Source organism: Cnephaeus nilssonii (assembly GCF_951640355.1).
Source record: "Cnephaeus nilssonii genome assembly, chromosome: 5".
NCBI lineage: Eukaryota > Metazoa > Chordata > Mammalia > Chiroptera > Vespertilionidae > Cnephaeus > Cnephaeus nilssonii.
Window position 1 is genome coordinate 80882459 of NC_137076.1, and position 22369 is coordinate 80904827.

Here is a 22369-nt window from a genome sequence, read left to right on the forward strand (position 1 = left end):
GTTTAGCTACCGCTACAAAAGCTTTGTAGGGCGCTAGGGTGTCCTCCAGCTTCCGGGCGAGAGTGTGGAGCGCAAGGCACTGTGGGTTGTTTCCGGAGGTGGTTCCGGGCAGAAGGCTGTCGCTACTCTGTTGTTGTTGGAGACTGAGCGCTTCGTGGCGTCGAGACCGCCGACGACATGCCGGAGCGGGACAGTAAGTTTCGGGTTATCTGCCCTTTCTTCTCTGAGGAACTCGGGACACTTGGCGCGTGATTTTGGCTTTAAACCGGGGGTGTGTTTGGGTGGGTCGAGAAGGGCCGGAGTGACGCCTGGAGCCGGGCGAAGCCGTTGGACCCCGAGTGAGGCTGGGCAGCCCCAGACTGTCTCTAAGTCTCGTCTTTGCTCCAAGTGACGGCAGATAGAGCTGATCTGTGAACTTTACTCCCCTTCTCCCCAGCCCGGTATCACTTCATTTGGGTTGAGCCAATTTGTCTCTCACGGGGTATCTTAGATGTTATCCCGAGGAAGTCTTTGCTGATCCTCCAGCGCTGGTGTAGGGGCCCCCTCCTCTGGGCTCCTACAACCCTTTGTATTTTTTCCACTTCGTTACTTACTGCATTGGATTGTTACTGTCGTTGTTCTTGCCTTTTCTTCCTCACTAGATTGTGAGCAATTTGACAGGAAAGCAAATCTGTATTGTTCACTATTAAATCCCCAACTTTTGCACAGGACCTGACACAAAAAGAGATGGATTAAATTTATGCTAATTCTTTTTCTTAGGTGAGCCGTTCTCCAACCCTTTGGCCCCAGATGGCCACGATGTGGATGATCCTCACTCCTTCCACCAGTGAGTGTTGTGACCTAGGACCATGGGAATAAGCTGGACAATGAGTAGGGTGGATGTGGAGGTGGTGGTGGTGATGGTCAAAGAATTCTAAGTGTCTTGTCTGCAAGGATAGTAAAAAAATTGTACCACTTGCCCCTTTAACGGGATCCCCGCAGGCCAGGCCGAGGGACCCCACCGGTGCTGGAATCCCTGCATCAGACCTCTAGTATGCATATAAGCTCTTTGGTTAATCTCTTCCTGCCCTCCCCCTCTCCCTTTCCCTCTGAGATTCATCAGTCTCTTCCCTGTTTCCCTACCTGTGTGTTGAGCATCTGCCCCCCTGGTGGTCATTGCGTGTCATAGCTGTCAGACGGTTGCTTAAGCTTTTATATATATAGGTGTCAGTAATTGGCCATATATAGATGAACGGAATTGTTTGGTCATAGGATGTACACACTTAAATCTATAATAATAAAAATGTAATATGCAAATCAACCGAACTACCGAACAGCAGAACAACCGTCCAGACGAACATGCTATGACATGCACTGGTGCCAGGCCAGGAAAGGCAGGTGCGTTGCAGTTGGTCAGGGGGCCCCTGCCATCGTCCCATGATTGCCCTGCAGAGGGAGGCCCAGGCCACCCTCTGTGGGGTGATAAGTGGGGGGGCTCCACGATCGATCACCCTGCAGAGGGAGACCCAGGCCACCAGCCGGCGGGGCGATTGATCGGGGGTTAAAGAGGGGGCTCCGCGATTGCAGAGCCCTGTGATCCATCGCCCCAAAGAGGGAAGCCCAGGCTACCTGGCTGGCAGCGCTGCAGCAGATGGGCCTCCCTCTGCACAGCAATTAATCTCGGAGCCCCAGTCCAGTGGGCGAGGATCAGTGGTCTCTCTCATCATTGATGTTTCTATCTCCCCTCTTTCCCTTCCTCTCTGAAATCAATAAAAATATATTTAAAACAAAGTCAGAAGAGATTAAGTCTAAGATTAGAAATCAAATCTTTGGGGAAATAAGATAATAATTTTACAAATATTAGCACTCTGATGCATTAGAAGTGGCATGTTTGTTTTTTTGTTCTCTTCTGAGGATTTTTTCCATTGATTAAAAAAAATACATTTTTATTGATTTCAGAGAGGAAGGGAGAGAGGGGAGTGAGAGAGAAACATCAGTGATGAGAGAGAATCATTGATCAGCTGCCTCCTGCAGGCCCCATACTGGAGATTCAGCCCATAACCCAGGCATGTGCCCTGACTGGAAATTGAACTGTGACCTCCTGGGTCTCATAGGTTGACACTTAACCACTGAGCAATGCCGGCTGGGCTTTCCATTGACTTTTTTAGATAGAGTGGAAGGAAGGGAGAGAGAGAGAAAAATAAAATCCATGTGAGAAAGACACATAGATTGGTAGCCTCCCAAACATGCCCCAATGGGGCTGAGGATTGAACCTGCAACCCAGGTACATGCCCTTGATTGGGAATCAAACCTGAGACCCTTTGGTGCTTGAACCGATGCTCTAAGCAAAACTGAACAGGGCGTGGCATGTTTTTTCTTTTTTATTGTTTAGTGATTTGAGAGACAGTGATCTGTTCTACTTATTTATGCATTCATTGGTTGATTCTTGTATGACCGGGCATTGAACCCGCATCCTTGGCATATTGGGATGATGCTCTAATCAATTGAGCTACCTCACCAGATGGCATGTTTTTGTTTTAAGTTGTATTTTCTTAATTTCCACTAAAATTAGCCATGTTTTTTGCATATTTCTTTTCCAAATCTTATTGGGTACTAATGTTTAAAATCTTTGCCTTCTAGATCAAAACTCACTAATGAAGACTTCAGGAAACTTCTCATGACCCCAAGGGCTGCACCTACCTCTGCACCACCCTCGAAGTCACGTCACCATGAGTAAGTTCTGGGGTGATCCAACCTGTCTCCCATCTCCTTCCTACAGAAAAGCTACTGGTCTAGATGTCTTAGGAACTGGAAGGCTAGTTCTTTTTTAACAAAGCCTGTGGTTCTGATTCTTTCTTTCTGAAGATTGAAGCTCCAGGGAGCCTGGGATGCTCTGGGATGCACTTCTCAGAGTATGTTCCATGAACCACTAGTACTAGAGTTGCTGCTGGTGCTTAAATAGGCAGGTTTCTGAGCCCATTCTAGCCCCATGAACTCAGATTTGGGGGCAAATATTTTGGGGTACATGATTTTAATAGTCCTTTAAGTGGTTGCGATCCTCTCTAAAGTGAGAACCACTCACCTACAGATATTAACATGGATCTCTGCTTGATTGAAACTCTTGCTTTGGCCAGTGTTCTAGACCAGCGGTCGCCAACCAGGTGGTCCATGAGGTCCGAAAGGTTGGCGGCTGCTGGTTTAAGGAAAACTTTGGAGCAGCGGTTGCCAACCAGTAGTCTGCAGACCACTGGTGGTCTCTTAGATCCGAAAGGTTGGCGACTACTGTTCTAGACCTTTCTTCAGCACCTCAAGGTCACTAGGGTTTCTGGGGCTATGGCAATATTTTGCTATCAGTGAGTTTCTTTCTCTTCTAGGATGCCAAGGGAGTACAATGAGGATGAAGACCCAGCTGCACGACGAAGAAAAAAGAAAAGGTGAAGGAAGGATGGAGGAGTATGGGGTTTTTTTGTTTGTTTTTGGTAAATTTTCACGAGGATATTTTTCCCCATTGATTTTTAGAGAGTGGAAGGGAGAGAGAGAGACATCAATTGGTTGCCTCCCAAGAGTGCTCCAGCTGGGGCCAGGGATTGAACTTGCAACCCAGGTATATGCCCTTGACTGGGAATCAAACACACAACCATTCAGTTTGAGGCCTGACACTCTGTCCATTGAGCGACACTGGCCAGGGTAGTCTTGGGTTTTAATTTGAACAGTGTCACGTGGATGTTTCTCTCTCTTTCTCTCTTTCTCTCTTTCTCCCCCTCTCTCCCTCCCTCCCACTCTTAAAAGACTGGAGACTGAGGTTTTCCTTTTCATAAGACTGCTTTCATGGTGGAGAGGAGTAATATGTGGAGTGGTGGTTTAGGGTTTTGGAGTCAGCCTGTGGTTTTTTTTTTTTTTTTAATATATATATTTTATTGATTTTTCACAGAGAGGAAGAGAGAGGGATAGAGAGTTAGAAACATCGATCAGCTGCCTCTTGCACACACCCCACTGGGGATGTGCCCGCAACCAAGGTACATGCCCTTGACCGGAATCGAACATGGGACCCTTGAGTCCGCAGGCCGACGCTCTATCCACTGAGCCAAACCGGTTTCGGCAGCCTGTGGTATTTTAATCTCCTCTTTATCAGTTTCTAGCAGAATAACCTTAGCATTTTGTTTAACCTTTCTAATCCTCAATATTATCATGGGTAGAATAGAACTAGTGATAAAAACTTTTATCAGGTTGTCAAGAGGATCAACTGTGATAATACATGTGAACACTTAGTACCAGTGCCTGGCGTATAGTAACCACCCAATAGATCTTGGCTGCCATCATCATCATCATCATCATCATCATCATCATTATTTACACGATACTAAACTTTCTGGACCTATACTTTGCTTTCCTTTCTTCTGGGGGAGGACCAGCAAGGAATGATTTATTTTCTGTTGAAATTTGGAAGGAGATAATAATTGGGATGACTTCATGGTTGTCCTATAGAGATTCAGTAATATAGAGTTGGGTGGCATTAAAGAATTCTAAAGTGACAGATGGAGTGTCCTGAAGTGGCAGATGGAAGGTGCTGTAGTTGTGATTTTGAGGACTATCAAGAGGTGACCAGCAGTTTTATCACCATAAATGAGCTTTCACTATAGAGAGTTGGATTAAAGGTATAGGGAAACAGGAACAGTACTATTGATGTTGGGATAGCAGCTGGTAAGCTTTACACATTTGCCTTTCTCTGGTCATAGTTATTATGCCAAGCTTCGTCAACAAGAAATTGAGAGGGAGAGAGAACTAGCAGAGAAGTACCGGGACCGAGCCAAGGAACGGCGAGATGGCGTGAATAAAGACTATGAGGAAACTGAGCTGATCAGCACCACAGCTAACTACAGGGCTGTGGGCCCCACTGCTGAGGCGTGAGTACCATGGGGGCCAGGGCATGGTTTCCTCAGCATCCCAGAGTCATACATTCTTCCTCACACTTTCCCTGCTCTTGAGCCCACATCAAGCCATTTCAAAAGGCATTTGCCACCCAGAAAGGACTGTTCTAATGTGGCCTCTTTCATTATATAGGGACAAATCAGCTGCAGAAAAGAGAAGACAGTTGATCCAGGAGTCCAAATTCTTGGGTGGTGACATGGAACATACCCATTTGGTGAAAGGCTTGGATTTTGCTCTGCTTCAAAAGGTGAGTCTTGGTGTGAGTGAGTGGAGGGTGATACTAGAATGGTGAATGCTCTTGTATGGGCCTTCCAAGGTGAGAGGGGAGACTACTGTTAGTTCAGACTCTCTAGATTCTGAACTAACAGGACTAATTGCTATTTATTCTTCAAGTCTCCGCTTCAATTTTCTTTTCTTGGGAAACCTTCTTTGGTCACCCAGATATGGTTAAGTCCCTCCACTCTTTACCTCCCACTTCCTGCACCCTTGCATACCTCTTCTGTTTCACTTATTGGAGTTTTCACACTTTGTTGTTTAATTGTTTAATTTGTCTGTCTCGCCCTAGCCGGTTTGGCTCGGTGGATAGAGCATTGGCTTGCGGACTGAAGGGTCAGGTTCGATTCCCGTCAAGGGCACATGCCTAGATTGAGGGCTCAATCAACAGTAGGGGGCGTACAGGAGGCAGCCAATCAATGATTCTTTCCCATCATTGATGTTTCTCTCTCTCCCTCTCCCTTCCTCTCTGAAATCAATAAAAATATATTTTAAAAAACTTGTCTGTCCCTCCTGCTATAAGCTCCATTAGGGCAAGGATTATATTGTCTTGTTTAGTATTGAGTTCTTAGTTCCTGGGACAGTGTGATATAGTGCAAATATGTGTAAAATTATTACATGTCTAAACGCTACTTGCTTTCCTCTTAGGTACGAGCTGAGATTGCCAGCAAAGAGAAAGAGGAGGAAGAACTAATGGAAAAGCCCCAGAAGGAAACCAAGTATGTAAACATCAGGGAGAACTTGAAGGTTTAGATAGGTGGGATATAAAGTATGAACACATTTGGCAAAAAAAAATGTTTTTTTCCCTCTTTTCAGGAAAGATGAGGATCCTGAAAATAAAATTGAATTTAAAACACGTTTGGGTGAGTACAGAATTTCTACACTAGTGGCTCTGCGTTCTAGATGAATGGTAGGGCATTTAATGCTTTGGGAGGATATGCTTCCCCTTCCCCTCAGCTTATGTTCCTCTTTACCAGCTAGTTCCAATAAAATACTCTAATAGAATTCAGACATGACTTAGGTATTTCATATGTTATTAATGCCTCCTTAGTTAGGTTGGAAGCTCTTTCAGATTAGGGCTTATACTTTAAGGGAGGTAGCATTATTGGTGATAAAAATTCAGAATTTGCAATCTGAGAGAACTGGGTTTGAATCCTGATGATGAAACCACACTAGGCATGTGATTTTCAGCATCTGTGTTCATTTCTCAGTGTCTGTTTGTCCATTGGCAAAATGGGTTAATGTTCATCTCATGGGATTATTGGGATGAAGAGAAGTAATATAGGCAACGTGCCTACTAAGAGCTGGTTTTTCATTCCTCATCAGTATCACTTTAAACCTCATTCTTATTCTTCACAGGGCCTAATACAATGATAGGCACATAGTGCCCTTGAGAAGGCAATGGAGGAAAGTGGATAGGAGCTCAGGCTTTGGAGTTAAACTGCTTGGGTCTCATTCTTTGCTTTACCACTTGGTAGCTATCTGACTTTAGGTAAATCACTTAACTCTCAGCCTTAGTATTCGCATCAGTTAAAAGGTGATAATACTGTCCATCTCACAGGGCTGTTGTGAAAATTGAATAAAGCAAAGCAAAGCATGCATAGCACTTGGCATGATGACAGGCACAGAGTGAGCACTCAATAAACGGAAACTGCTATTATAGAAGGTTCTCATTGGCTATTTGCTGCTCTTCCTCTTTCCATAGGCCGCAATGTATACCGCATGCTCTTCAAAAGCAAGGCCTATGAGCGGAATGAGCTGTTCCTGCCGGGTCGCATGGCCTATGTGGTAGACCTGGATGATGAGTATGCTGACACAGACATCCCTACCACTCTTATCCGCAGCAAAGCTGATTGCCCCACCATGGAGGTGAGTAACCCAAATCCTGAAAGCCTTGCACATGAGTCTCAAACCTGGAAATTAGCTTTAATTCTGCCTCAACCTCATTGACCACATTTAACCCATCACCAAGTCCTGTTCACTTTTCATCTCCTAAATTTCAATTGAATCCATTCACTTTTCTCCATCTTCACCAATAACATTCTAGTCTAAGCCATCATCTCTTGCTGGAACTGTTAAAAGTGACTCCTGCCCTTGCCCGGTGCTCAGTTGATTGGAGCGTTGTCCCACACACCAAAAGGTTGTGGGTTCAGTTCCTGGTCAGTTCCTTGGAGGAAACTGATCAATGTTTCTCTCTCCCCCTCTTCCTCTCTCTAAAATTAATAGACATATCCTCGGGTGAGAATTTTTAAAAAAGGCTCCTAATTGGTTTCACTTCCACTCTGGTTTCCTTCTAATATTTTATTTATTTTTAATTATTACTGAGATGAAATTCATATGCCATACAATTTGCCCATTTTGCTTTTAGTATATACATAGAATTGTGCTACTATTATCTCAATTTTAAAACATTTTTATCACCCCCAAAAGAAACCCTGTACTTTGTAGCCATCACCTTCCACCACCTCAGTCTCTCCATCCCTGTTTTACACATGGGCACAGGAATCATCAAAACAGAAATTTTTGTTTCACCACAAAAATTAGAAGCTTCCATTGGCTTCTCACTGTTAGAATAAAGAGCAAAATTTTTATTGTGGCCTATGAGCCTTTGCATCTTTTGGTCTTTCCAGCCTTTTTCACCTTGCTTCCCTGTTGTTTGTTTTCCAGTCATCTTGGATTTCTTGAATGTGCTAGATTCACTTTTGACCCAGGCCTTTGTGCATGTTGTTTCATCTCTTTGGAATGTCCTTTCAGAACACCTCCTTTCCTAGTCTTTACCTGGCTAATTCTCTCTCATCCTTTAATTTGTTTAGTGAGTGAATGAAAAAGTGAAGAGATTCCTGCTTAGTGGAATAACATTCTTGCTTCTTGGGGTTTTCAGGCTCAAACCACGCTTACTACAAATGACATTGTCATCAGCAAGCTCACCCAGATTCTTTCCTACTTGAGGCAGGGTACTCGCAACAAGAAGCTCAAGAAGAAGGATAAAGGTAACCTGAAGGGGTAGGAAGAGAAACCTTACCCGTGGGGGGGCATTTGAGGATGGAACCAAGGTCTCCTGGAGCCTCTGTCTCCAGAACATTGGGAGGCTCCTGGGGAACAGAGGAAACTGAGAGCAGTGGAACATCAGCAAGTAGATGCTTACATCCAGTTTCTGTCTGTTTGACCCACTCAGGAGGCAGTGGTTAACTTTGAGGCATGAAAAGGGAGAGTATGGGTAGCGTTCGTTGTCCCGCCTTCTAAACAGGTGTTTAAAAGGGCATTGAGAATTGGAGAGCATGGTGAGGCTGAGTGGGAATTAATGAGTCTGTCTCATTCTTCACATTTTAGGGAAACTGGAGGAGAAGAAACCCCCTGAGGCTGACATGAAGTATGTATTCTAGCCCATCATCTGATCTGAGGGAGGGAGGGGGCTGTGTGCTTCTTGTCTTCAGCATTTTGGGGAGGCCTTGTTGTGAGAATCTAGAGAAATGGCCAGGGGAAGTGGAATTAATTGTGTGTGATTTTGACAGCTAATCTCTGTTTTCCTAGTATATTCGAAGACATTGGGGATTATGTGCCCTCCACAACCAAGACACCTCGGGACAAGGAGAGGGAAAGATATCGGGAACGGGAGCGTGATCGGGATAGAGACAGAGACCGGGACAGAGAGCGGGAGCGAGAACGAGATCGGGAGAGAGAACGGGACCGAGAGAGAGAGGAAGAGAAGAAGAGGCACAGCTACTTTGAGAAGCCAAAAGTGGATGATGAGGTGAGATGTGGCCCCTAGTACCAGGTGATAGTGCTGCCTATCTCTGCCTGCCCAGCCGGTACAGGACCTCTCTGTTATATAGCCACCTCATGGCTTCATAGAAGCAACTGGGTCAACTAATCCAGGATAGGAACCATCCTGGAAATGGGGACAACGGAGGATAGGGAATTGATTTAAACTTGGGGGTAGAGGATGAGTAGGAATCCTTCATAGTGATACTGACCTCAATTTCTGTTTTCTTTCCAGCCCATGGACGTTGACAAAGGTAAGTTGTGTCCAAGGCATCTTGCATTAGCTCCAGCAGTCCTGCTTTCCCCTGGGCTAAGAGTGGGACCTAGAGCTCATAGCTGGCACGGGTGGGATTGGGGGACTTCCTGGTTCTGGGTTCTCATAAGATTAATGTCTTGCTCTTTGGAGTAGACAGAAGATAAGTCTGGACTTCCCTCCATCTTCCTGGGCAATGACAGGGCATATTTGCTCTATTAGATATAAATTCTTCAGCTGTGGAGTCTTGATATGATGTAAGGCAGGTTGAATGGGCAATATTCTGAGCACACTACCCCAACTCAACCATAGTAGTTCATTATTAGTTGGGATTTGATTAACATTTTGATAGCAAAAAGGATTCTATTGCTTAAAAATGTTTTTATGAAAGCTGCAGGTTGGAAGTGTGTTGTAGGGAAGAGGTTGTAAATTCCTTGTTTCAATGTCTTAATAGAATTCTCTTTTCTCCCAGGACCTGGATCTGCCAAGGAGTTGATCAAATCAATCAATGAAAAGTTTGCTGGTTCTGCTGGCTGGGAAGGCACTGAATCATATCTTTTATTTCAATATGTTTCTGGGTTTCAGAGAATTGTTCTCTTTTCATTCCAACTCTACCTGCTTCCCTGCTTTCTCACAACCCCATTCCTTCCCTTTTGTGTTGAATTTTGACCAGGATGAACTCATTGTGACTTTCCCCTTTCTCAGAGAACCCATTTCAAGTTCTCAGTTATCTCCTTAGAGTTTTCATGTTGAGGCTTCTAGTCCTTGGCCCTTCCTGGTTGAAGCTTTTCTGCTACAGGCAGAATTATTTTCTTTAACATAGCATATGCTGAAGAAGCCCGAGGACAAGAAGCAGCTGGGAGATTTCTTTGGCATGTCCAACAGTTACGCTGAGTGCTACCCAGCCACGTACGTGTTACTCTGTTAAAGAAGGGAGGCTGGGATGATTAGAGAACAAGTTGGGGTGGAGGGGTTGGGTGAGGTAGAAATTTGATTTGCTGGGATCCAGGGGTACTTCCTACTTGGATGAACTATTCTGTTAGGCTCTGAGTGGAAGGTCTAGGGGGGTGGTCATTCCTAGGCATATAGTCTCTTACTTGGGTAGGTGTGCAGATGAAGCATTGGAGTCTGGGTCGGCTCCATCTGTTCAACTGTTGCTTCTCTTTAGGATGGATGACATGGCTGTAGACAGTGACGAGGAGGTTGATTACAGCAAAATGGACCAGGTATGGAGTTTGAAGCAGTTACTCTTTAGTACATATCCTTTTCCCCATTCCCAAAATATGTGTCTCATTAACTGGTCCTCACTTCTCAGCTACAGTCATAGGAGCAGCAGCATTGTGGGGTCATGGACAGCTTAACTATTTCAAAGTGTTAGTACAAAAATAAAATGAGATAGAGCCAAAAATATAGTTTTTATTTCCTACAAAGTGCCAGGCTTTGATTTCTATTCTAGGCAGAAAGCAGGTCTTTAGTGCATAAGAAGAAAGGGCTAAAGAAATTGCAGTCTTTTGAAAATAACTGATTTTATTCTAGCCAGCCAGTATTGGAATTTTCTTCCAACTCTAAAAACCCAGCAAACACCCCATTAATGATAAAGAAATGTCATCTACTTTTTCCTTGTTCTCCCTGTACTACAATGGTTAAGACCGTTGTTTAATTCCATCTTGGAACCTTGCTTAACCCTGACTCTGCCATTTATTAGTTTTGTGGCTATGTCATTTTATTTTACTGCTTATGCCTCAATTTCATCATCAGGAAAATAGAAATATATTTTCTCTTAATAGAGTTTTTGAGAGAATTAAATAAGATAGGTATTTAGTATTCAGAAAAGTGCCTGGCACATGGTAAGTACATAGCAAGCATTTATTTATTAGTGTAGAATTTATAAATGATGAAATCAGGGACTAAAATTCCATTTCCACTGACATCTCTTCCTTCTCCGTCTGCCATTCTGTCCTGCAACAGGGTAACAAGAAGGGCCCCTTAGGCCGCTGGGACTTTGACACCCAGGAAGAATACAGCGAGTATATGAACAACAAGGAAGCTTTGCCCAAGTGAGTTGGTACTAAATACGGCCAGGATGTGAGAAGAGGGATGGCGATGGGTGGGCTAGCTCACACCTGGTTAGAGGGTGTAGTCTGGCTGAGACATTTTCAAATAGCTTTTCTGCTCACCGGGCCCTCTGGGAACACCTTGCTACTGCTATGCAAACTAATGTCTCTGTCGTCTCCCCTCAATTGCCCTTTTTTCGCCCCTCAGGGCTGCATTCCAGTATGGCATCAAAATGTCTGAAGGGCGGAAAACCAGGCGCTTCAAAGAAACCAATGACAAAGCAGAGCTGGATCGCCAGTGGAAAAAGATTAGTGCAGTAAGTGGAACTGCCTCTCTGGTGGGAGGGCTTCAGCTGGGAGTAGACACTGGTCCATCAATCCAGGAATAGGCCAGGGGTTGGAGAGCCATGGACGTAGAAAGTTCAGCCTTGAACCTCAGTTGGACTTAAACTGGCAGTGTAACTATCGATTATAACTTCTTGCAGATCATTGAGAAGAGGAAGAAGATGGAAGCTGATGGGTGAGCAGCCTTATTCATTCTCTATGGGACTGGGGAATTGCTTCCTTTATTTGATCATACACTGACTCATTTATTCTGTTACTGCAGGGTTGAAGTGAAAAGACCAAAATACTAATCTCCAGTTCTAACTCCAAGAGTCTTTACAAGGACATGCTTCCCACTGCTTGCTTTCTACAATTCCCAAAAAAGTTGCAAGGTGTTTGTTTGTTTCTGAATGTATATAAAATATTGTATAATCACTTGGTTCCATTAAAATTGGTTAACCTGCAGTCTTTTCTACATTGTGCACTCCACTCCAGGGCCCCTGAGGCACCAAGAGGGGTATTGATTTTACTGATTGTATAAAATCACATGCAGAAACTCAGCTCAATCCTTTCCTGAGCTATGGTTCTAGATATCTCGACAGTAAGGATGTTTACTAGCTAGGTGCCCAGAGGAGAATGGACAAGAGATAGATGGTTGGTCTTAAATGTCAGACTCATTCAGGCCCATTTGGGGCCCTACTCTTTAGGGCAGAGATTCCCTGGGAATTAGGGTGAGCCCAGTGGGCTGCCAGTCTAATCCCAAAGTTTGCACAGCTAAGTGCTAGGTGAAGGCATCTGATGAGAATCACTGTGGGAACAAAAATCTTTTATCCAATTATGTCCTGGGAGCTTTAATTTCAAGCACACATCACTGCTTCCCTGGCTAAAGGGATACCTTGGGGAATCTCTGTGCTAGGCATTTTGGTGTGCCCGTCAACACCCTGAAAAGTTTACTAAGGCCAGATGGGCGCCCTGGTCTTCAAATCAACTCCATCCCCACTTTTTTCCTTCTCTCTGCTCATTGCCAACACTTTCGTCTGGTACTTAAAAATAAAGTTGATGGGTGAGCAGCCTTATTCAAGCTTCAGACTGGATCCCTACCTGCCACTGCTTATTCTCAGCCTAAAACTTAGGGCTCAACAGGTCCAAAGAAAGATAGAGGACCATGTTAGTCATTGCCTTTGATCACTTTATCCTTGATAGGGCAGGGGCACTTAAGAGATTGAAATTGAGCCTTGTCTGCAATAGCACCTAGAATGACTAATTTCAGACAGTGACACCCAGCTTTCATGGTTGTAGACAGTGGTCCTAATTAGGAAAAAAGAGACCTGGCTCAAAATAAGATACCTGGAGTGTCACTAAGATAAGACCTGGGGGTTTGGCTCTGGATAGAGCGTTGGCCTGTGGACTGAAGGGTCCCAGGTTCAATTTCTGTCAAGGGCACGTACCCGGGTTGTGGGCTCGGTCCCCAGTAGGGGGGTGTGCAGGAGGCAGAGCTGATCAATGATTCTCTCTCATTGATGTTTCTCCCTCTTCCTCTCTGAAATCAATAAAAATATATTTTAAAAAAAGACCTGGGGTTGACTGCCAGTGTAAAATCAGTTTCTGCAAGTACTGCCAATCTTTGTGGAAGTGACTGGTTGACAACACAGTGACAAGGACTCCCAACACACACAGAGACTTCCAGTCACACAGAGGGCATATAGTCTCTCTGAGGTCCCTAACCTCACTCCTTTCACCTCTCAAGGAGGTTGGGAAATCAGCATATCAGATGTCTTAGAAGGCTTCATACCACAGTGATGTGAGGAGGTTCTCTTCAGCCACAGGAGTTCCTTCCCATCTGCCCCGCCATAATGGGTAGTCACACCCTAGCCATATAACTTTTTTTCAGGCAAATATTTTTTACAACTTCCCTAAAGCACAGGGTGCTCCTATTTGTGGAACCTTTGTTAACTGGGATGTCCAAAACAATTGCTGTGCCCATTTTCCTATTCAGCAACTGCCTGCTCAGCACTGCTGGCCTGGCCCACTGAGGGTCTGCAGACTAGCTTATAGGAATGGGCAGGGCACTGTGTCTTCAGCCATGAATATGTGCACAGACGGCAGCAACTTAGGCATATGCACACATGGGCTGCCTGCCCTCCGCGACCCACCATGTGAAATTCTTGTGGCATAGGCTTTTGCTGCTTCCTGACCAACCTGGCTGACACTTGTCACGGTCTTGGATCTCACCAAGCTATGAACGACTGGAGTCTCTGATCCCAAAGGCATTAAGTCCTTAAGGTTGTGGATGTGGACTAAAAAATGGGGTTCTATTGAAAGTAACCTTACAGGGTCATCTGATCACAAATGGACAGGTCATAATGGGTAGTCACACCCTGGCCATATAACTTTTTTTCCAAGCAAATATTTTTTAGCAACTTCCTCCCCTAAAGTATTTCAGAGGCTGATGAAGCTTTCCTGTTTCTTCTTTTTTTTTCCTTTCAATTAACTGATAAATACTTGATTAGGACCTTTGATAACTTATATCTTCCCCGCGCCCCTTCTGCCCGGCTCCTCCAAGGCTCTGAGAGAGGGAGGCTCTCTCATCTGCTTCCTCTCACTCACCCCGACTTTCCCAGTCCCCTCTGCCCTGGGTCCCATTCGGGCTGAATGACACTGACACCCAGTGACGTCAGGGGAGGTGGCACACTGATCAGTTCCAGGGGCCCAGGTCGGGGTGCTCCCAGTCCTGCGCCAAGTTTGCCTGGGTTTGGTTTGGTCCTGGGGTGAGTCCAGCCTTGCTTCTAGGCTTGCTGGGAAGAAACAGCACTAGTCTCCTGAACATCTCCAAGGAGGGGGGGCGGGGCCTGGTCAAGCTCATGCCCACAGGAGTTGTATGACGACGGGGAGCTCAGGAAGGGGCCTGGGAGAGCCCTCTGTGCACTGGAGTGAGGAGGAAATAGCACTGGGTGACCTACCCAGTGGCCTCACTGGTGATGCCGGCAGGGCTGGTGTTATTGTGTCTGCACCCGAGAGAGGGGCGCCAAGGTGCAGGGTGCCAGGTTCTAGGTTCCTGGGGTACACCAGCGAGCTGGTACCCGGTGGAGAGGCATAGCATAACTGAATTTGAAAAGCCTGGTGTGGTTTTCAGAGGCGATGAATCAGCCTCCGGGTGGTGGCCAGGCTCACATTCCAACATCCTGTGCACCTCATAGAGCAAGAGTAAGGCTAACCCTGAGGTGGCACCAGCCAGGTCGGACCTGCTGCCTAGCAGCTGCCCGAGAATCAGAGTGCAGGAGGGGGAGGGGCTGTTTTCCCAGATAAGCAGTCACAGCAGAGTTTTGAGGACCAGCAAAGGCTGAGATTCAGCTGGGGCTGCATGGGATGGAGGTCCTGGTCCTGGATGGAGGTCTGGGCCCCAGGAGGATATCTGGGACCTGGATTGAGGTCTATGCCCTGGGATGGAGGTCTGGGTCCTTCGATGGACGTTGGGTTCTGGGATGGAAGTCTAAGCCCAAGATGGAGGTCTAGGTTATGACAGGGAGGTCTGGGGCCCAGGATGGAGGTCTGGGCCCTGGATATATGTCTGGGCCCCGGAATGGATGTCTGGGTCCCAGGATTTGAGATCTGGATCCTGGATGGAGGTGTGGGTTCTGGTAGGGCAGTCTGGGCCCTGAATGGAGGTCTGGGGTCTGGGATGCACCTCTGGGTCCTGGGATGGGCGTCTGGGTTCTGGGATGGAGGTCTCAGCCCTGGATGGAGGTCTGGGCCTCAATGGAGGTCTGGGTCCTGGATGGAGGTCTGTCTTCTGGATGAAGTCTGGTCTTTAGATGGAGGTCTGGGTCTCCATATAACTTTTTTGTAAAAGGTTTCTATTTGCCTTAAGGAAGCCCTGTCCACTGTTTCTGTGCATCCAGGTTAACACAACTTTGAAATAACCACCCTCAAGTGACCACATAATCTCGTTAACGATCCTATAATCCTGTCCCCACCTTGCTCTCTTCCACCTTCATGTAATTTTCTTTACATTCCCTCCTTAATTTCAAGTGCATAAAAGAAGCTGCAACATTGTTGTTCTCAGAGGAGATGAGAGCTTGCTTCCCCTTGTATTTCCTCAGTTTGGCTCAAATAAACTCAAAAATTCTCTATAAATTTGGATGTTTCTTAGGTTGACAGGGAGGTTGTACCAAGCTGTCAGCATGGGTCAGGATAAGGGGAAAGGAGAAATGCGACTAAAGAGGGGATTGATGGTCTTCGGCCATCTAGCTGGTCTAGGTATCAGTGGTGTCAACACAGGAACACAAGGAACCTCGGGGACCTGGCCCCTAGAGTCCGCCCCTCCCACACCAGCTGCGGAGACCACCTTTTCCTGGTTACGGAGACGCCTGGGCGCCACTTCCTGTCCCGCCCCTCCAAGCGGAAGCGGTGCACTGGGCTGCTTTCTCCTGCCGGGTGACTGGGGCTTGGGCACGCTGGGCAACTGGTACGCGGCTCGGAACCCTCCGGTGCATGGATCCCACGTGCGAGGAGAGGGCCACGGAGGACAGGAGCGACGAGGAGGACTCCGACTCCGCGGAAGCCCCGGCCCGGACCCGGGACACCCCTGAAGACATCGTTTTGGAAGCGCCGGCTAGTGGGCTGGCGTTCCACCCGTCCCGCGACCTCCTGGCGGCGGGGGACGTGGACGGGGACGTGTTCGTGTAAGTGCGCGCCGGGGCCGGGGCCGGGGCCGGGACGTGGTGAGCGTGGGGCGTTGCGGGGCTGGAAGCTACCCTGGAACGGAGTTGGGCGGAGAGAAGAGAGTGAAGGGAGAGAAAATTGGCAAGACTCATCTGGTCCGATTCGTTCATTAACTTTCGGCTTTAAACAAGTTAGCACACAAATCTCTTAAAAGAACTGAAAGAAAGATGAAATGGCTGTAGTGTGACGGAGTCCCGAGACAGTGAGTAGCAGGATAAGAAGGCTTTCAGGACCCCATTTCCCACCAGATTATTATACTGAGCCCGAAACAAGCTCAACCGGGTCCCCTTCTTGAGATACTTGCTTTAATTGATCTTTTGAAAACAGAAATCCGACCCCCCCGCACCCTTGATTAAAACCCTTAAATAATTTACCTTTGCTTTTAGGATTAAGTCTAAACTGATTGACCCTCTGGCCCTTGCTCGCTTTCCCCTTTGCTTTCTATGCTCATTCATCCTCACCTTTATAATGTATCTTGAAGCCTCAGCTCCTTTCCCCTCACTTGTACTTCCTGTCTCCAAGTTCTCAGCATGTCTTCCCTCTTTCCCCATGCCCCTGACTAAATTAGATCACTTACTAGGTGCTTGCTGCCTTGGCACCAGATGTCTTTTTCCTCATAAACTTCATAATGGCTTGTAGCCAAACATAAGTTTGTGTACTTACTTGAATGCTTGTCTCATTTACTAAAAAAATGTTTATTAAGCAGCCTTTTCATGCTAGGCACTGGGATAGAGCAATTAAGTAGACCCAGTTCTGCCCACTTGGAACTCACTGACAATTAGGCACTTAATTCACTCGGCTGCTTTGAGGATCTTGCTCTGAGGATGCTCTCTCTGCACAGGTGCTTGCCTTGCTGAGTTTAAGGCTGGTGCTTCTCTGTTCCACCTGCATTTTGATCCTGGCTCTTTGAGTATGTAGTCACAATGTGCCAGAATTAATTTTGGATCTCTAGCTCCTACAGAGCTGGAGTACAAGATCCCTGTTTTACTAATTTTTACATTTCCAACTTCTGGGGCTGCCCTTCTGTCATCAATTTAACAAATATTTCTGGGCCTTCAAAGTGGTCCATACCTAATCTTTCCCCAGGCTGGGGCTTGCAAGGATGATTTAAGAGTGGTGGGGTGATGTCACAAAGAAGTTGCAAGCAAATGTCTATCAAATGAGAAAAGACTTCCAAATATTTGAAGCTCATTGAAAATGGGAAAATGGGACGGTAAGCTCCTTGGGCTTAGAGCTGTACTAGCAGGAACTCCTAGGAAGGTGGAAGGTTGACTAGTTGGTACACCCCGTGCATCCCAGGCAGGGTCTGGGGTCATTCCCTCTCCATCTCTCTCCAGCTTTTCCTACTCCTGTCAAGAGGGAGAAACCAAGGAGCTCTGGTCCTCGGGTCACCACCTCAAGTCCTGCCGTGCCGTGGTCTTCTCTGAAGATGGGCAGAGTGAGTATTAGGGAAGGCAGCCAGCAGTGTGATGGTGGGAGGGGAGCAGTGAGCAACACCATGACCTGGGCACCTTTCCCCCCAGAACTTGTTACTGTCTCCAAGGACAAAGCCATCCATGTTCTAGATGTGGAGCAGGGCCGACTGGAAAGACGCATTTCCAAGGCTCACGGGTAAGGGGAGCCAAATGTGTTGAGGTGAGGGTAAGGACTTGTAGCTCCCTCCTGGGACAAAGATGCTCTAAGAACAACTGCGTCTATGTCTAGTGCCCCTATCAACAGTCTGCTGCTAGTGGATATGAATGTTCTGGCCACTGGGGATGACACAGGTGGCATTCGGCTCTGGGACCAGCGGAAGGAAGGCCCTTTAATGGACATGCGGCAACATGAGGAGTACATTGCCGACATGGCTCTCGATCCAGCCAAGAAGCTGCTGCTGACAGCCAGGTACGTCCTCAGAGCTGCCTTCCCGGTGCTAAATGTCTCCCTTGATGGGAGCCACTGGCCAAGCCCGCTGCTCTGCTTCCTCTGTAGTGGAGATGGCTGCCTTGGAGTATTCAATATTAAGCGACGCCGTTTTGAGCTGCTTTCAGAACCTCAGTCTGGAGACCTGACCTCTGTCACAATCATGAAAGTACAGCTGGGGATGGTGGGATGGGGGTGCGCTAGGGACTTGGTCTGACATAGCTCTGCAGCCATGGTTTGTCCCGTTTCCCTGCAGTGTGGGAGGAAGGTGGCCTGTGGCTCCAGTGAAGGTACCATCTACCTCTTCAACTGGAATGGTTTTGGGGCCACAAGTGACCGCTTTGCCCTGAGAGCCGAGTCCATTGATTGCATGGTTCCAGTCACTGACAGTCTGCTGTGCACTGGGTCTACTGACGGAGTCATCAGGTGAGAGAAGCTGGGCCCTTCGGGGCACAGGAAGGGTAGGCCCAAACCAGCCAAAACCCAACCCTCTTTTCTCTCTGCCCAGGGCCGTGAACATCCTGCCGAACCGAGTGGTGGGCACTGTGGGCCAGCATGCCGGGGAGCCTGTGGAGGAGCTGGCCCTCTCCCACTGCGGCCGCTTCCTGGCCAGCAGTGGCCATGACCAGTGCCTCAAATTCTGGGACATGGCCCAGTTGCGGGCTGTGGTGGTGGATGATTACCGTCGGCGCAAAAAAAAGGGAGGGCCACTTCGGGCACTGAGTAGCAAGGCTTGGAACGCCGATGACTTCTTTGCAGGACTGAGGGAAGAGGAAGAGGAGCGGGAGGAAGAGGAGCGGGAGGATGACAGTGACTGAGGGGATGCATTGAATCTCAAGACAGGTCCTCACTGGGCAAATCTTGCTTCCTGGGCTGGATCCCCAGAGGCTATGAATTTATCAGACCCTCTCGCACAGCATAAGGAGCTGGGCAAATAGAGGCTCAGGACTGTGGGGAGGTGGAGCTGCTCCCTCTACCAGTGTAAGACAAGCCCACAGCTGGGGCAAGACAGCACAGACACAGGTGTATACCAACCAGGGGTTTAATATAAATACAACCAGCATAGAAAAACAAACCAACAGTACACATACACCAAAACCGAAACGCCAAGTGGTGGGGACAAAAGGCAGGTTTCTGATCTGACCCTTTGGCTCAGCCATCCCCCAAATAAAAACAAAGACAAATCAAAATAAGAGTCATGCTGAGCTGTGGGAGGAGACTGTGTGTGTCACACAGAGAAAGGCCTCTGGGCTGGGAGAGAGAGGGCAAGGTCCCTCACTGCAACTTAGCCAAATCTGAGCTGTCTCCAAGTGCACTGGGGCTGTGCCCCAGCTGGGAGGCTGTGTCAGGCCTAGGGCAGGGCCCATGCTCCTCCCATTTTGGGGATCAGATGGTGGCTGCCCAGACCTGCTGGGTTGGGGACTGACAGACTCTGCCTACTTGTTCAGGCAGCCTGTAGAGGATGGGGTTAACTGCTTGACCATGGTACCTGCCTCAGCTCCAGCAGGCCACAGGACGCTGGCCCCAGACTCACCCACTGCCCCAGCAGATGAAAGGAGGCTGGCCCCAGACTCACTCAGTGTCTCCAGCAGCCGTGCAGACACAGCATCCTTGGCCACCTCATGCCCATCCTGCCCTTCCACGGTTAGCACAACCCAGATGAGGCCACTGAAGGGCACTGGATGCCCAGGGATCACCACCTGGTACCAGAAGTGGTGCCAGCCAGCAGGGCCTGTGCCCAAGCATTTGGTGAGGAACACTGGGCTACCCAGCTTCATCCGTTGGCACAGCAGCTGCAAGGCAGTTCGAGCCCCTTGGGACGCTGGCTTGTCTCTAGCGAGGGCCAACCCGCTGCCTTCTGGCTGTAGGCACTTCAGCGAGGGACCCACAAGCTGCTGGCGAAGTCGCTGCTTCACATCTGGCTTGAGCCACTCCACAGCCACCTGCCCTCCACAGAGGCGTGACTGCCCTGTAGGAAAAAGGCAGAGACAAGGACTGGTCTTAGCCCTGCACCCAAGCCCCCAGTCCCTGTGAGTCCTTAGGAATCAAGTCACACAATTACCAGGTGGTGTGACCTCTGGCAAAATAAGGCTTCATTGTGTTTGTAAAAAGGGTGCATTAACAGCTACATTCTAAATTTTCTTGGAGAGTTACTGATCTGATGCTATCTTTACTGCATAACCATAAAACTACTAACCTTTACTGTGAATACTTGCCAAGGATCAAAGAATGTGCTAAGCATCCAGCTTAATTCTCACAACAGACCAGAGTCTCAGCTGGACTGCCTTGGGCAAGTCCCCTTCTTTTAAAACAATCTTCTCTAAAGAGGGAGATCATTGTATAGTTTTCATTGGAATGTTGAGGGTTACGTTAGGAGGTATTGAGTTTAGGTAAGTGGTAGTACCATTGGAAATGTTAAAAGCCGAGTTCAAATAAATAGTATAAAGTTGCAAATTCGGGCATTCTTGACCTTAAGATCTTCCTACTTTATCCGCCCTACTGACGTGTGGAGGTCAAGTTCCTGGCAGAATACTGTTGCTCCAACCAGCGGCCCCCAGCAGCCTCTACCCCTACCTTCCATCAGGGCCTTTTTGGCCATGGCCGCCGCCCGGTGCGAGCTGAACTTGAGCAGTGCGATCTGCGTGAGCGCCAGTCCGGGGCTGGGCAGCAGCAGCGCCTCCTGAAGGCCCGAACCCAGCGGCTGCAGCGCCAGCAGCAGCGCGCGGCGGGTCAGGGCGGGCGGCAGCCCGTCCACACTCAGCTCGCACTTCTCGGTGCTGAGGCACACGAGCAGCGGGCAGGAGGGCCGCAGCGGGTGGTTGTGCAGCGTGGCGATGGCGGCCTGGGCCCCGCGCCGCGAGCTGTAGCGGGCGTAGGCAAAGCCACGGTTCAGGCCGCTGAAAGTCATCATCAGGCGGAACTCGTAGAGACGGCCCACGCGCTGGAACAGTGGGATCAGCTGGTGCTCGTACACGTCCTGGGGCAGCCTGCCGATAAACACCTCCGACCCTGGCGGCGGCGGGCTGCCCACCCAGCCTGGGGGGAGGGGGCGGGAGGCACCGTCATCCACCGGGCTGTTCCGGGTTGGGGCCCAGGAATCCGGGGCGGGAGGGATCATGTGAGCACGCATCTGTGAAATGGGTACAACAACCGTGCCCCGAGTCGTTGGCATAACTGGGTAATGAAATTAAAACGGGGCTGGCACAGAGTGAGCACACCTTCAAACGGGCTCCTTCGAGGGGGCGGGCGGGTGGGGCACGTCTGCAGGGGGAGGGGTTAACGGGTAGTTAGGGGTTCCTGATTCTGGAGACTCGGAGTAGGCGCCTCCCCCAAGGGGCTCGTCGAGGCCAGCGCAGCACCCCAGGAGGCGAAGGGCTGGGCGAGTGTACCTGGGGGTGGCCCGCCATACTTCCTCTGCCCGTTCACTTGCACCAGGCGGACACCCGTCTCCCTGACCCAGGCCTCCAGCGCCGCCTTGTTCTCTGGATTCACCCTCTCACACCAAAGCTGACGGGGAAAGGGCAGGTTGGAATGGCGGATCGCCGCGCCCGCCCCCACCTCGCCAGTGGTGCCGGGGCGCCAGGGGCCCCCACTCCCTGCGCAGGTGGTGCTCGTTGGCAAGCACTTACCTCGTACTCCCGCTTGGACTGCATGGCTCCGGCGTCGGTGTGTCTGTGCTCCCTCTTATAACCTCCTCCCTATCTGCCTCTGGAAGCTTCCCGACCCCTCCACCTCCCCAGCTCGCATTGGCTCTGAGCACGACCCCGCCCCCCAAGAGGGGTGGGAGTATCCGCCGCACGTGCGCCGCGACCCTCAGGTGAGAGCTAGAAACCCTAGTGGTGGAGTTCGTAGGCAGACTCGGCTCCTAGGAGGTGGCTGGCACACCCACGGAGGGAAGAAGGACGCAGGGGGCACCCTTCACCCCGGGGCAAGAGCCTGCTGTAAGTCTTTCTCCCCATTTCCCACCGCTAAAGCGTCAGACTCGGACAGGGAAGGAAGGGGCTTGGTTACGGCGACACGGATGGCGACACGGACGGGGTCCAATGGTTGAGATATTTTATTGCGCCTTTGGGGACGGGCTGTGGGGAGCAGTGCCGCCTCCCGGTGCAGGGCCCTGCAGAGGAGGCCCTCTCAGGCCCGGGCCTTGTAGCCTAGGAGCCAGCCTGGACTG

General features: G+C 48.9%; 3 protein-coding genes across 3 annotated transcripts; 2 read left to right on the forward strand and 1 right to left on the reverse strand.

The window, feature by feature from the left end:
* The first annotated feature begins 37 nt into the window (after positions 1–37).
* Positions 38–12039, forward strand: IK (IK cytokine). The gene is made up of 20 exons (XM_079772137.1): positions 38–193; positions 760–826; positions 2620–2712; positions 3354–3413; positions 4716–4883; positions 5041–5155; positions 5830–5900; positions 5998–6044; positions 6887–7050; positions 8063–8171; positions 8512–8551; positions 8713–8932; positions 9179–9197; positions 9669–9747; positions 10025–10105; positions 10365–10422; positions 11165–11253; positions 11459–11567; positions 11736–11770; positions 11858–12039. The coding sequence occupies exons 1-20, from the start codon at positions 178–180 to the stop codon at positions 11883–11885; spliced, it is 1668 nt and encodes a 555-aa protein (XP_079628263.1). The 5' UTR covers positions 38–177; the 3' UTR covers positions 11886–12039.
* Positions 12040–15989: 3950 nt separating this feature from the next.
* On the forward strand, positions 15990–19618 carry WDR55 (WD repeat domain 55). The gene is made up of 7 exons (XM_079773021.1): positions 15990–16256; positions 17634–17734; positions 17820–17907; positions 18001–18180; positions 18268–18367; positions 18455–18624; positions 18707–19618. Exons 1-7 carry the CDS (start codon positions 16066–16068, stop codon positions 19014–19016), a joined length of 1140 nt encoding a protein of 379 aa, XP_079629147.1. The 5' UTR covers positions 15990–16065; the 3' UTR covers positions 19017–19618.
* DND1 (DND microRNA-mediated repression inhibitor 1) lies at positions 19225–22330 on the reverse strand. The gene is made up of 4 exons (XM_079773022.1): positions 21828–22330; positions 21588–21705; positions 20773–21234; positions 19225–20167 (listed from the first exon to the last, which is right to left on the reverse strand). Exons 1-4 carry the CDS (start codon positions 21849–21851, stop codon positions 19635–19637), a joined length of 1137 nt encoding a protein of 378 aa, XP_079629148.1. The 5' UTR covers positions 21852–22330; the 3' UTR covers positions 19225–19634.
* Positions 22331–22369: the final 39 nt, after the last annotated feature.